The sequence below is a fragment of the Pan troglodytes genome, chromosome 1 (assembly GCF_028858775.2).
Source record: "Pan troglodytes isolate AG18354 chromosome 1, NHGRI_mPanTro3-v2.0_pri, whole genome shotgun sequence".
NCBI classification, from domain to species: Eukaryota; Metazoa; Chordata; class Mammalia; order Primates; family Hominidae; genus Pan; species Pan troglodytes.
The window spans coordinates 187,726,039-187,738,220 of NC_072398.2; the positions used below are offsets into that span (position 1 = coordinate 187,726,039).

At 49.8% G+C, this 12,182-nt stretch overlaps 1 protein-coding gene across 20 annotated transcripts in view; it reads right to left on the reverse strand.

Moving 5' to 3' along the window:
- CFAP57 (cilia and flagella associated protein 57) overlaps positions 1–12,182 on the reverse strand; it is an 84,758-nt gene that overhangs the window by 12,528 nt on the left and 60,048 nt on the right. For 12 of the 20 annotated variants that reach the window (XM_054666029.1, XM_063781756.1, XM_063781725.1 and 9 more), the window contains 3 exons: positions 9,222–9,338; positions 7,433–7,567; positions 7,208–7,351 (listed from right to left, as the gene is read on the reverse strand). In XM_054666029.1, the coding sequence (XP_054522004.1) occupies positions 7,208–7,351; positions 7,433–7,567; positions 9,222–9,338 (396 nt within the window). Of the gene's footprint in view, positions 1–5,262; positions 6,596–7,207; positions 7,352–7,432; positions 7,568–9,010; positions 9,080–9,221; positions 9,339–12,182 lie in introns of those variants that run through there. The other 8 variants (XM_063781762.1, XM_016960636.4, XM_054666035.1 and 5 more) reach the window with 2 other exon arrangements.

Sequence of the window (12,182 nt, forward strand, 5' to 3'; positions counted from 1 at the left end):
CCACAGTAGTCAGCTTGTCTACAGCAGTTCCTTGTGTATGACCATACAAATACATCACCTGACCACCTTGTTAGATGCCCCTCTGACTCATAGGTCTGGAATGGGCCCTGAAATCCTGCACTGGGCTTCCAAGAGATGCTGCTGCTGGTCTGCAGGCCAGACCACACTTTCAGTTGCAAAGCACCTGAGGGTCTGCATACCAGAAAAGGCAGTTGCAGGCCAAATCTACATAAAATGGACCTGTGCCAGGAACAAACTGTGCTTCTACTTGGGACATTATCTCACGAGTGGTGGCTACGGAGTCAGAGCCCAGAGAACAGGATGGTCTTAAGCACTGTTCTCCCTGAGCTGTGACAAACGGTCCTCTGCTGTGGGGAGGTACCTGTGGAGCCCAGAAGGGAGCAGGGGTCGGGCTAGAGACACCGCAATGATTCTTTTCCTCCAGAAATGCTTCATCTAAAGCACAGATCTACACCTTTAGACTTCCAGTATATTACTTAATTTCAGTATTCCTTACAATATAGTTTGGATGTTTGTCTCCTCGAAATCTCCTGTTGAAAATTGATCCCCAGTGTTGGAGGTGGGGCCTAGAGGGAGGTATTTGGGTCATGGGAGCAGATTCCTCATGAAGGGCTTGGTGCCATCCTCGCAGTAATGAGTGAGTGCTTGTTCTATTCGTTCCTGCAAGAACTAGTTGTTTTAAAAGAACCTGGCCTCGGCTGGACACGGTGGCTCACACCTGTAATCCCAGCACTTTGGGAGGCCGAGGCAGGTGGATCACGAGGTCAGGAGATCAAGACCATCCTGGCTAACATGGTGAAACCCCGTCTATGCTAAAAATACAAACAATTAGCCGGGCGTGGTGGCGGGTGCCTGTAGTCCCAGCTACTCGGGAGGCTGAGGCAGGACAATGGCATGAACCCAGGAGGCGGAGCTTGCAGTGAGCCGAGATTGTGCCACTGCACTCCAGCCTGGGCGACAGAGCGACACTGGCCCCTTCTCCTCTCCTACTCTCTCTTTCGCCATGTGACACGCCTGCTCCTCTTTTGCCTTCCATCATGAGTGAAAGCTTCCTGAGGTCTTGACCAGAAGCAATGCTGGTGCCATGCTTCCTGTACAGCCCTCAGAACTGTGAGCCAAATAAACCTCTCTTCTTTATAAATTACCCAGCCTCAGGTATTCCTTTATAGTAATGAAATCTCTCTGTCTCGGATGAAATGCCCAGTCCTCATTGTCAACCCCTCATTCTTCATGCTAGGATTTGTACTTGTGTTTCTGAATCAGATGTTTTCTCCATCGAATGCTTTACCCTTTTAACCAACCCAGGCCTTGTTGATTGTAGTGTGATGGGTCCCCGACCAGGTTACTTAAGGGTGTATGTTCACTGTCTGAACCCTCAAGGCCAGGCAGTTAGTCAAGGCCATGGTGCCCAGCTGTGGAGCAGGTGTCCCTGAGAATCCAAACATCCTAGAAGATATCTGAAAACCTACTAAGGAAAACAGTCCCATGGCACATACACAGTAGGTGAAGAGCCAGAAAATTAGCTTAAAAGCAGCTTAGAGATGTGAGGCAAAGCAGGTCTCTAGAGCTGTCCTGCTGCTGCCCAGGAGTGCCCCACATGGAAGACCTAAATAAACTCATCTACTCACCAAGCTGGACTTGTCATTCTTCGGTCTCCCCAGTTTGGGAGGGAGGGTGGGGAACATTACAGTTCCAAATTGTCTCATAACAGTGATAGGTTTCCCGCATTTCCTTTCCAGATGCTGCCTGGTAAAACTCTGCTAGATCCTCCCATGGACCTTCTCCTTGCAGACTTTATATCATGACATGATCAATTCAATACATATTTATTGGGTTATGGACCTTGGACCCTGCCTTGCATGTTAGAGGTGCTCATTAAATATTTGTGAAATGGATGAGAAAATGAATAACTAATGCAGTGGATACCAAATCGAATAAGATGAGATTCTTACTACTAAGGAAGTTACAGACCAAGGGATAAGGGACAGGTGAAAGAGACCAGAACAGAAGGGAAGGTCTTAGAGCCACAGGGGGAAGCTTGCTCGCTTGAGGTCTCTCTCCATTTCTCCCTTCAGTAGGCCTCGCTAAGCTTCACTTCTCCTGATCCTCATTAAATAACTCAATAACAATCATCAGAATAAGCACTAGAAACTGAAAGCACAATTCGAGTTCTCTCACAGTTTGCATCTTTAGCTGCTTCCTCTTTTTGGTCATCTCCATCCATTCTGTCACTGAGTCCTATTGATTTTGTGTCTGAGTTGATTCTGATGTTCATCCTTCCTGCTGGTTTGTCACCAGCTCTCAGTGTTCTCCCTTGTTCTGCTGTAAAGGCCCCCCGGCAAGTGGAGCCCTGCCCTGGTTTCTCCCCACCCCCTCCACCCTCTACAGCCCTGTCACTGTGATTGGGATTTCTGGCTCCTGGTACCTGTTGGTGTGAATGCCTGTTCCTGACCCCCCTGCCAACCTCTGACATCTTCATGATGCTCCCTTACCTAAATGGGTCTCCAGGGCTTGATCCTTTTTGGAGTATGATTGAGGCCCACCACTCAGTGCAGCCTGACTCTCTTGTTCTGTTCATTCATTCATTCATTCACGTATTCATTTAAGAAAAGTAATCTAAGAACCAGTTCCTGAAAGCTTACACTGGTCACTGTGCCAGGCGTGGGAGGTCCCGCTTGGCTCCACTGCAGAGCTGCCATGAGAGGCTGAAGCATGGTTGGGCCCCTGCCCAACCCAGTGTGACAGTGTGTCACCCCAGGGGAGACAGAGGAGAAGAGTGTTCCAGGCCCAGAGCCAGGAGGCGGCAAGCAGAACCTAAGGCAGGAAGAGCTTGATGATAACGATAATAAGAGTAACCACAATTGCAAGGGTTGATTGGATCACTGCAAATGTATCAAACAGCATGCATACAGTCCCTCAGTTCATCCTTACACCAACCTTGTGAGGAAACTGAGGCCGTATCTCAGTGGTAGAGCTGGTGTCTGAACCCTGTCGTGCCTCCATCCAGAGAGCCCTGCTCCTCCGTGACTACTGCTTTCCAGGCTCTGCTGTCCCCCCTCACATTTATGTCACCTCCATTCCAATATCTCACATAGTATGATGGCCAAGGACACTCCCAATAAGTACAAGTTGGGCTACCTGCAAAATGTTTTCTGGGATGGCCTGTGTTCTGAGGGGTCCCGAGGTCACATTGAGGTCGACCGTTTTTGCTTTGGATGGCTTTGTGGATTAAAAATGTGAATGCAATGGGTTTGCCGAGCCTTCTCTTCCTGATCTCTCCCTTGTCAGTTTGACCTCCAAAATCCCCTCCAATCCTCCAGACCCCCACCCAGGTCTACACAGCTGCAGAGGAAATCTGACCTGGGGTCCACCAACGTGCCAAGTCTTGGGGGATGTGAAACTGTTTATGTAAAAAGCTTTCTAAGCAAAGGGGCTCTGCCAAGCTGTCCAGGACTGCCTTTGGCCTTTGGAACTGACTGATGACCCTGGCAGGTCTTTCCGACCTCCGTATTGAGCAGAGAAGAGAAGGGAATGCCTACAGCACCCCCTAATGGCATGGCCTGAGTCGATGCCTTTAGAATATGGCAGTACCTCACAGCCTGGAAAAAGCAGGCAACAGATTTATTCCATGGACTTGGAATCCTTGCATCAGTGACATCTTTCTGGAACCCACAGTCAGTGGGCTCACCATCTGCCTAACTGCACAAATGAGCCATCCTGGAATCCTTCTCCGTCCTTTCAACCTTCCTCCCATGTCTAACCTGACATTTCTATTTGTCATTTCTACTCTGAAATGCCTTTTGACACCACAACTTTCCCCTTTCCAAGTACTTCTCATCTACCCTTAACATGACAGTCATTTCCTAATGGGTTTTTCCGCCACCTGCCTCTTTCCCCACCAGTCTTCCCACCTTGCCAATGGAGTGTTTTGTCTTTTCAAAACAAAGACACCCCTACTTAAGAAACCTTGGGTGGAGCCTGTTTACAGGACAATCTGTACTTTTTGGCATGGCATGGACGCCCTTTCCAACATGACCCTCAGCCACCAACCATTTCAGTGGGTTCTTCTCCACTTGGACTCTCTTCTCGTGGACTCTTGGGTCTCCAAGCACCTCACAGGCCTCACTCTTCTCTGCTTTTTCTCAGGTTGTTCCCACAGCCTGGAAGTCTCTTCCCTGACTTGTTCCACGATCAACCTCTACTCACCCTTCAAGGCTCAGCTCAAATGCCCCTTGCCCCAGAAACCTTCCACAAGTCCTGAAGGCATCACTGAACCCCATTTCCAGGATGAGCCCACAGCACTGCATACAATGAGTTGAGCAGTAATTATTTGTATCTGGTCCAGGTTCCCAATGATTAACTCCTTGAGAGTAGGAACACTATCACGTTCATCTTGGAATCCTCAGTGACTGACACAGAGCTTGCTGTACAAGAAGCCCTCAAAAAATGTGTACTGAATGAATAAAATGCATGTCCTAGATGTTTGTATCTCATAGCAACTCTTATTTTCATATCTGCCAGTGTGCTGAGGAATGGAGTGGGGAGGCTGAGCTCCTGTCTGAATATACAAATGAGACAGTGACCTCATTTTCTGTTATTTTCTAATGAGTTACTCTTAGATGCCATGTTTGCTGTGGCCTTCCTCAGCCTTTTTGGATTGAAGTGCCAGGGCCATGGCAACTGAAGATGAGGTCCAGCTGGCTCCTGACCAGCACACACCAAGGCCACCAACTGAGGGTCTGGAATCAGTTGTGCCATCCACCCTCCACCCTCCACCCCTGCCACCTGCAGTCCACAGGCACCCGTGGCCCATCCTGTGATGGGCTTCTAGGCTTTCCCACTGGATTTCTACCTTGGTTCTTGGATAGGTCCTTTGCTTGGATGAAGAGGATGGAAATTGCCTTTTTTTTTGGGGGGGGGGGATGGAGTCTCGCTCTGTCGCCCAGGCTGGAGTGCAGTGGCGCGATCTTGGCTCACTGCAAGCTCTGCCTCCCACGTTCATGCCATTCTCCTGCCTCAGCCTCCAGAGTAGCTGGGACTACAGGTGCCCACCACACGCCCGGCTAATTTTTTGTATTTTTAGTAGATATGGGGTTTCACCATGTTAGCCAGGATGATCTCGATCTCCTGACCTCACGATCCACCTGCCTCGGCCTCCCAAAGTGCTGGGATTACAGGCGTGAGCCACTGCGCCCGGCTGGAAATTGCCTTTTTTTTTTTTTTTTTTTTTTTTTTAGCACTTATTCTGTACCAGGCCAGTGCCTAGTGCCTTATATGGTTGTCCCATTCAATCTTGCAGGAACCCCCCACTCTCAGGTTGGTGTTTTCTTCCCTGTTTTACAAATAGGCAAGGTGGCTCCTTGAGTTAAGGAATTTACCCAAGGTCTCCTGGCAGAGGAGTGGTGGAGCAGGGTAAACCAGGGTCGGCACAGTGGTTTTGAAAACTTTTCTTTTTTAAAAATCTTCCAGACTTTTTTCCAACAAAAAGAGCTCCACTGTTAGCAGCAAGCAGTCTCTTTCTGGTTGAAGGGGTAGGGACCCGGAGACCCGCACCCCCTGCCACACACCCCCCACCCTGGGCCCCTTCTTACTCCCTGCAGTTGCTGGAGTTACTTATTTGGATCCACAGGACTCCCTAGCACATAGGTTACAATGCTGCTGGAGAAAATGTTCTTCCCGGGACTTCATTTGTTGATGGCTCCCTCTGCCAGCCATCAGGGAGTGGCAGGGCTGGGCAGGAGGCCCGCTTGGGTCTCCTCTGCTTTCTACCCCACCCTGGCCCAGCACCCTCCGGGGCATGGGGAAGCAGAAGAGGACAGGATGCCCGCCCCAGCAGCCTCATGCTGACGCTCACACCCTCTGGCTAGCCTGTGATCTTCCTCCTCCTACATCGATGTTTGCTTTGGCTGCTTGGCATGGAGAGAGGGACCCAGTTCCTCAGGCCTGTACTCTGGTGACAGGGCACAGAGGGTGCTCGGTGATGTCAGCAGCTGACAACTGCTCCTGCTGTCATCCTGGTTTCCCTTCCCTGCTCACTGCACTCCAGAGCCCCAGGGGGCTCTCCATGCTCTAGGCACTCCAGGCCCTAAGCAGTGGCTCAGTGTGCGGCTGCTGGTGTCTCAGGGCTCCACCAGCTGGAAGCACTTCTATCTCTGGGCCTCCGATGGCTTTCATGGCCAAGGAGTAGGGCAAAGGGTAGATGGACTGGGCTGCTTTTCAGCAGGGACTGGTCGTAAGATGACATGAGACCAGCCCTGCCTGGGTCTGGCCTGAATCACAATGCGCTCTGCCCAGCTGTGTATGAACTGGCCAAGCTGGGAACTGGTTTGTTTCAATCTAACTGCAACCTGTTCTCATTCCAGTATTTTAATTATGGCATTAAAGAAATGTGAACATAAAAAGGTACGTGCTTTATAAATGTGATTCTGATGTTCCCTTTTGATACTAATTCACATTAATTGCCTCAGACGATACTGATACCCAAACAGAAATCTGGCAGAAGAATCCCGACTGGCAGTCCTGATAACGTGCCTGTGTGGAGGCGGCAGTAATGGGGTCAGGCTCTCTGAACAGCCTATGAAGGATCCAGGGAGGTGGGTGTGAGGCGCTTATTAAACCAGAGTGAGGCCAGCTCTGGGAGGGTGTGGCTAACTTGGGACACAAGAGATAAGGGTAGGGACCTGAGGCACCAGAAAAATCAGATGAGGCGTGGCCACGAGATATGGGTAGCAGAATACAAAGGAGCAAAACAAAGTCAGGTGAAATGAGAGTTGGGAATGGAAGAGAGAAGGGAAAGTGGCTCAGGAGAGGTAAGATGATGTGGATGAAGGTCTAGAGGGCCAAGGGGCTGATGAGAGGAGTGAGGCAGGACACAGGTGTGCTCTGGATAAAGATGGGGTAGAAAAGAGGAATCGGGTATGTGGAGAAGGGAGGTGGGCATTGGGTGGGGTGGAGGCCAGGGTGCAGCATGGAAGGGCCTAGAAAACCTCCTAGGTGAGCTCTCAGCCACAGTCACAGCCAAGACGAGCTCAGAGGAGAGGAGCCAAAATAAGACTTTAGGGGGAGCTACTGGGCCCCCAGACACCTGGGGAGCCCTGAAGACAGGTGGTCTCAGAGGGACCCTTGATGGGATCTCTCATCTTGGATGGCTTGGCCTCCACAGGGGCCGAGGGGAGCGTGCAGGTACCTGCATGATGCGGACGTAGTCTGTGCGGTGCAGCTCGCCCTCCTTGACCACCTTCTTCTTGAGAGTGGCCAGGTTCCTCTCCAGGTGCTCCCGCTGCCGGGCGTACTCCTGCTGCAGGTCTGTGTTCAGCCCTGCGATCTCCACCTGACGGGGCCCGGGAGATTCTCAGCGAGGGAGAGGAGACCCCGGAGGTCAGTGCATGGCAGGAGGGGAGGCTGAGCTTACCATGTCTGCTCGCTGCACGTACTTCTCAAAGAGACCTCGAACCTTCTCCTTCAGCAGCCGCGGTTCCTGAATATAGGCTACGCAGTTGTGGAGGTCTGTTTTAAACCTTTTGACCAGCGCTTCCAAGTCTCGCTCCTGCAATCAGAGACATTTCCTTCTGGTGCTGTAGGGTGCTCTCGGTAGAGGGGCGGGGGCTGCAGGCAGAGGTTAATGGCACAGAAAGGGAAAAGAGATGCCTCATCTGGGACTTACAGCTGACTGCCAGGGGCCACACTGGGCATAGAAACTTAGACGGGCACACAGCCAACAGGTGGAGGCACGAAAAGTCTTGTGCACCTGCCCTCGGCTGGACACCCAGCCTGAACAGCCTACCTGGGGCTTCATCCTTAAGAGGCCACACAGATGGGCTCCTTTATTGACTCTGATTCCCTTTCAGGACCACAGGCCTTACAAGATGAAAGGAAGCTCATGTGGTCACCCATATCCCTTTAGAGCCAAGATAGATGGCATCATTTCTCTCTTGCAGATTTCTGGCCAGGGCTTCCACGTCCCCCGTGTTAGCTCATCCAGTGCTTACCCTTCCCGATAGTCAGGAGCACTGCTGTGAGTGGGCAGGTTGGTTCATCTACACAGTTGGGCTAGTGTCCCCTCTTCATCATGCTTTTACCTGTCTTCCCCAACCCTGACCTGGAGAAAGTCATTTCTCCTTGCTCCCATGGCCCTTTCTACATGTTCCATCGTTTTCTACCTCTCAATATAACTATTATGCACATGCCACAAATCCCCAGTCATCCTCTTCAGCATGGAAATGGCAGGATCTGTATCAGTTCACGTTTATAGCTCTGCAGCTGCTGGTGTTACCTAGTGCAGAGTTAGTTAATGCTTACTGCAGAAGATGGAAATTTCCAATCTTTTTTTTTTTTTTTTAGATGGAGTCTTGCTCTGTCACCCAGGCTGGAGTGTAGTGGTGCAATCTTGGCTCACTGCAACCTCCGCCTCCCAGGTTCAAGCAATTCTCCTGCCTCAGTCTCCCAGTTAGCTAGGACTACAGGCGTGTGCCGCCATGCCTGGCTAATTTTTGTATTTTTAGTAGAGACGGGGTTTCACTATGTTGGCCAGGCTGGTCTCGAACTCCTGACCTCGTGATCCACCTGCCTCGGCCTCCCAAAGTGCTGGGATTACAGGCATGAGCCACTGTGCCTGGACGGAAAGTTCCAATCTTATTCAACAAATGTTAAGGAGTGGCCTGTGCTAGGGAGGAGGGCACAACTGTGTCCTGGCCCACATCCAGAAAACCTAGATTCCACTATTAGCTCTGTGTGTACTAACTAGCTGTGGGTGCTGGGTGAAGTTTCTTAACCTCCCAATTTTTGGGGCCTAATTTTTCTTATTTATAACATGGAGAAATGGGAATCAATGACCTTTGAGGTTCCCCTGGCCTTGGCAATTTTTCAGTCATCAAAGCCTTAAACCAGCGGCAACAAATTGCCTCTCTGAGCACGTACTTTCCTCCTCCAAAGAAGCCAAATGCTACAAATATTCCTGCCATGCTGGCTTCCCACCTCCTTGATCACTTACCCAAAGTCATTTTATAGTCTCAGATGAGTTCAGTGATGTAAATCTACATGGGCCTGAAATCAGGCAGGGCTGGGAGAAGTAAAGAATGTGAGTTAAAATGGGAAACATATCCTCGCAGTGGGCTGGCTCTGCCTCTTGGAAGCCAGCTGCCCATTGCAGATAGGTGCCAGATCCCGAATCCAAGAACTGCCAGACTCTGAAACCCTCACACCTTCTGTCTCTCTCTGCGCATCTCCTGATCGGTGGCTCTCAGTTTCTGCCACAATTCTGTGATGTTCAGCTCCAGTTGAGTGTTCTGCTTATGGAAATTCTCCAGTTCAGCTTCCATCTGTAGAGAACAAGGGAAAAGAGTCAAGAAGAGGAAAGTTAGATAATGAAAACTGTATTTGAGAACTGTAGTCTTTCAGTGGGGATGCCACCCCTGACACCCGGGCATTTCTTTTCTCATCCCCTTCTGTGTCCTCTGGATCAAAACCTTTCTTCTACTTGCTTTCCTAACAGCTCCCCACCCCTAGACTGATATGCTAAACCAGCATCACGTGTTTCCACGGCCAGGCTGGGAAGTTTTCCCTCTGAGTCACTTTCCCTTTCCTTCAACCATGCTGATTATTTTATTTTCTTGAATTCCTTATAAATTGGTGACACCCAAGCACTGGAATCTCAACTCTCACCCGAGGCAGGGTTCCCCAGAGAAGCACCTTCCTCACCTGCTTTCTGAAGTTGTATAAGTGAATCTCGACCCTCTGGGGCCACTTTAGAATGGGGTCATTCTAAAGCAGAAAGTTTGGAGGGACCAACATGTGGGCACCACCCATCTAAGGCATAAAACAGGAAAGGGGAAGCTGAGAAGGGGCCTCAGCCTCATCATTCTGTTGAAAGGTCTTAAAAAGTACAACTGAGAAGTGTCCTGTCTTCACAAGAAAAATAAGAAACCACCAGTGAGCTTCTGAAATACATTTTTTTTAGATGGAGTCTTGCTCTGTTGCCGAGGCTGGAGTGCAGTGGTGCGATCTCTATCTTGGCTCACTGCAACCTCCGCCTCCGGGTTTAAGCAATTTTCTAGCCTCAGCCTCCCGAGTAGCTGGGATTACAGGCAATTGCCACCATGCCCAACTAATTTTTTTTTTTTTTTTTGTATTTTTAGGAGAGACAGGGTTTCACCATGTTGTCCAGGCTAGTCTTGAATTCCTGACCTCAAGTGATCTGCCCACCTCGCCTTCCCAAAGTGCTGGGATTACAGGCATGAGCCACTGCGCCCAGGCTGAAAGATTTTTTAAAAATTCATTTTTGCATTTATATTAACCAAAGTCGTGGGAATGACAACTGGAGTGTCCAATTAGGATGAGACTAGCCGTGCATGAGCTTTCATTGACCTAATTCCTAATGACTTATGGACTATATCTGGTGGACACGAGTATTTCTGATAAGAGGGAGGTTTGCTGACTGTTTTGGGAGAATGGGATCATTCACTGGATTTTTTCACGGCTAGGTAGAGTAGACCCTCCCCCTCTAGTCTATCCCAGGCCCTTGGTCAAATTTCAAGGCTCTTGGTAACCTTCTGGGGGGTGCCAGGAGGCCCTAATGAACACATCCATGTTCTAGACACAAAGGGGCAGCTTTTAGAAGAAGGTTTTCCTCATTATTGGAAGCATTTTGTATAGACAGAATAGCCCTCTGACCCAAAGCCTGGCATAAAGGTGACACTCAAATATTTGATGAATGAACGAATAATGGCAAGTGTGGTGGGCAAAGGAGAGCAATAGTGAGGCACACGAAAAGAGCCTGAAACACCCTGCTTCTGGAAGAGGAATGACAAGATAAGAAGGCAGTGTTGGCAGAGTTATATAGAGCCACCTTGTAGGGGACACACATTGAGTGTGGGTATTTGCACAGCTAAAGAATGTGCCCATTAGAAAGGGCCGCCCAGCTTGTTGTAGACTTAGAGATCTGAGGCTGATTAAGAAGTAGTTTCTGCCTTCAAGAGGCCTCAGGTCTGCAAGGATAAGAAAGAAGTAAATCAGAAATTCAGGTGGAGTAGGATAAACACTGCAGTCAAGGCAGAAAGCACTGTGTGAACACAGAGGAGGAGAGCAGGCAGCACCCAAAAAGATGGGATGCGTCCACTGGATTTGGGAGGAAGAATAAGTATTAGAGGACAAAAGGGGAAAGAATTCCAGGCAGACAGAACAGCCTGCACACAGAGAGGACCAGAGGCATGGGCAGCCTGGCGCATCTCTGCAGGCTACAAGTGGCTTAGGGTGGCTGCAGGAGCAGGGATTTGAAGAAGGGGGAGAGGGGAGGGACAGGAGAGGCTGGCTGAGCTAGGTCATGCAGGATCCAAGGGCAGAGGCTCAAATGGTGAGAAGTTTGCCTTTATCCTGAAAGCTCGGAGAGCCGCTGAAGGCTTAGACCAGGAGTGGAATGATGTAATTTGCATCTTAGAGGGCCTGATGCAGAGGTTCTGCTGAAAAGAGCAAGACGGGGGCCAGGCAGACCAGTCAGGAGGCTGCCAGTTTGGCTGAGGAGGCAGATGATAGCGTCCTAGGCCAAGGCAATGGCAGCTGGAAGAGAGAAAGGGGGCTTCTGTTTGCGGGGCTCCCGAAGATCATGTCTGAGTGCCTCATTCTCTAAATCTCAGGCCAGCAGTGACAGATGAGGTTAGCAGGGAGGGCATACAGGAGTATATTGTTTACTTCTGTTCATTTTTTCCCCCAGGCAAAGACTCATACTACTCTGAGAATAAAAATAATCTGTTTATAGAAAAATTGGGAAATAGGTCAAATTTGAGTAGCTGGCTGGACAGCCAGAAGCCTAGCCCCTTACGTGGAAACAAGCATCTTTTCCCAGTGTGGAAATTCCATCTACTTTTCCATGTGTTTTTCATCACACTCAGAGATTCTCAATGGGGCTCAGGCAGGAGGGTACAAAGCATTTTGCACCCCCCAGGGGACCTCTGGCAAGGTCTGAAGGCATTTTTTAGTTTTAACACCCTGGATAGGGGGTGCTTTTGGGATCCAGCAGGTAGGGACCAGGGACGCTGCTAAACATCCTACAATATACAGGACAGACCCTCCATGACAGAGAATTACCTACCTCAAAATAGTAGTAGTGCTGAGCTTGAGAAACCCTGCCCTAGTAAATGAGTGTAAACTAAAACGACAAGCCTCGGGAA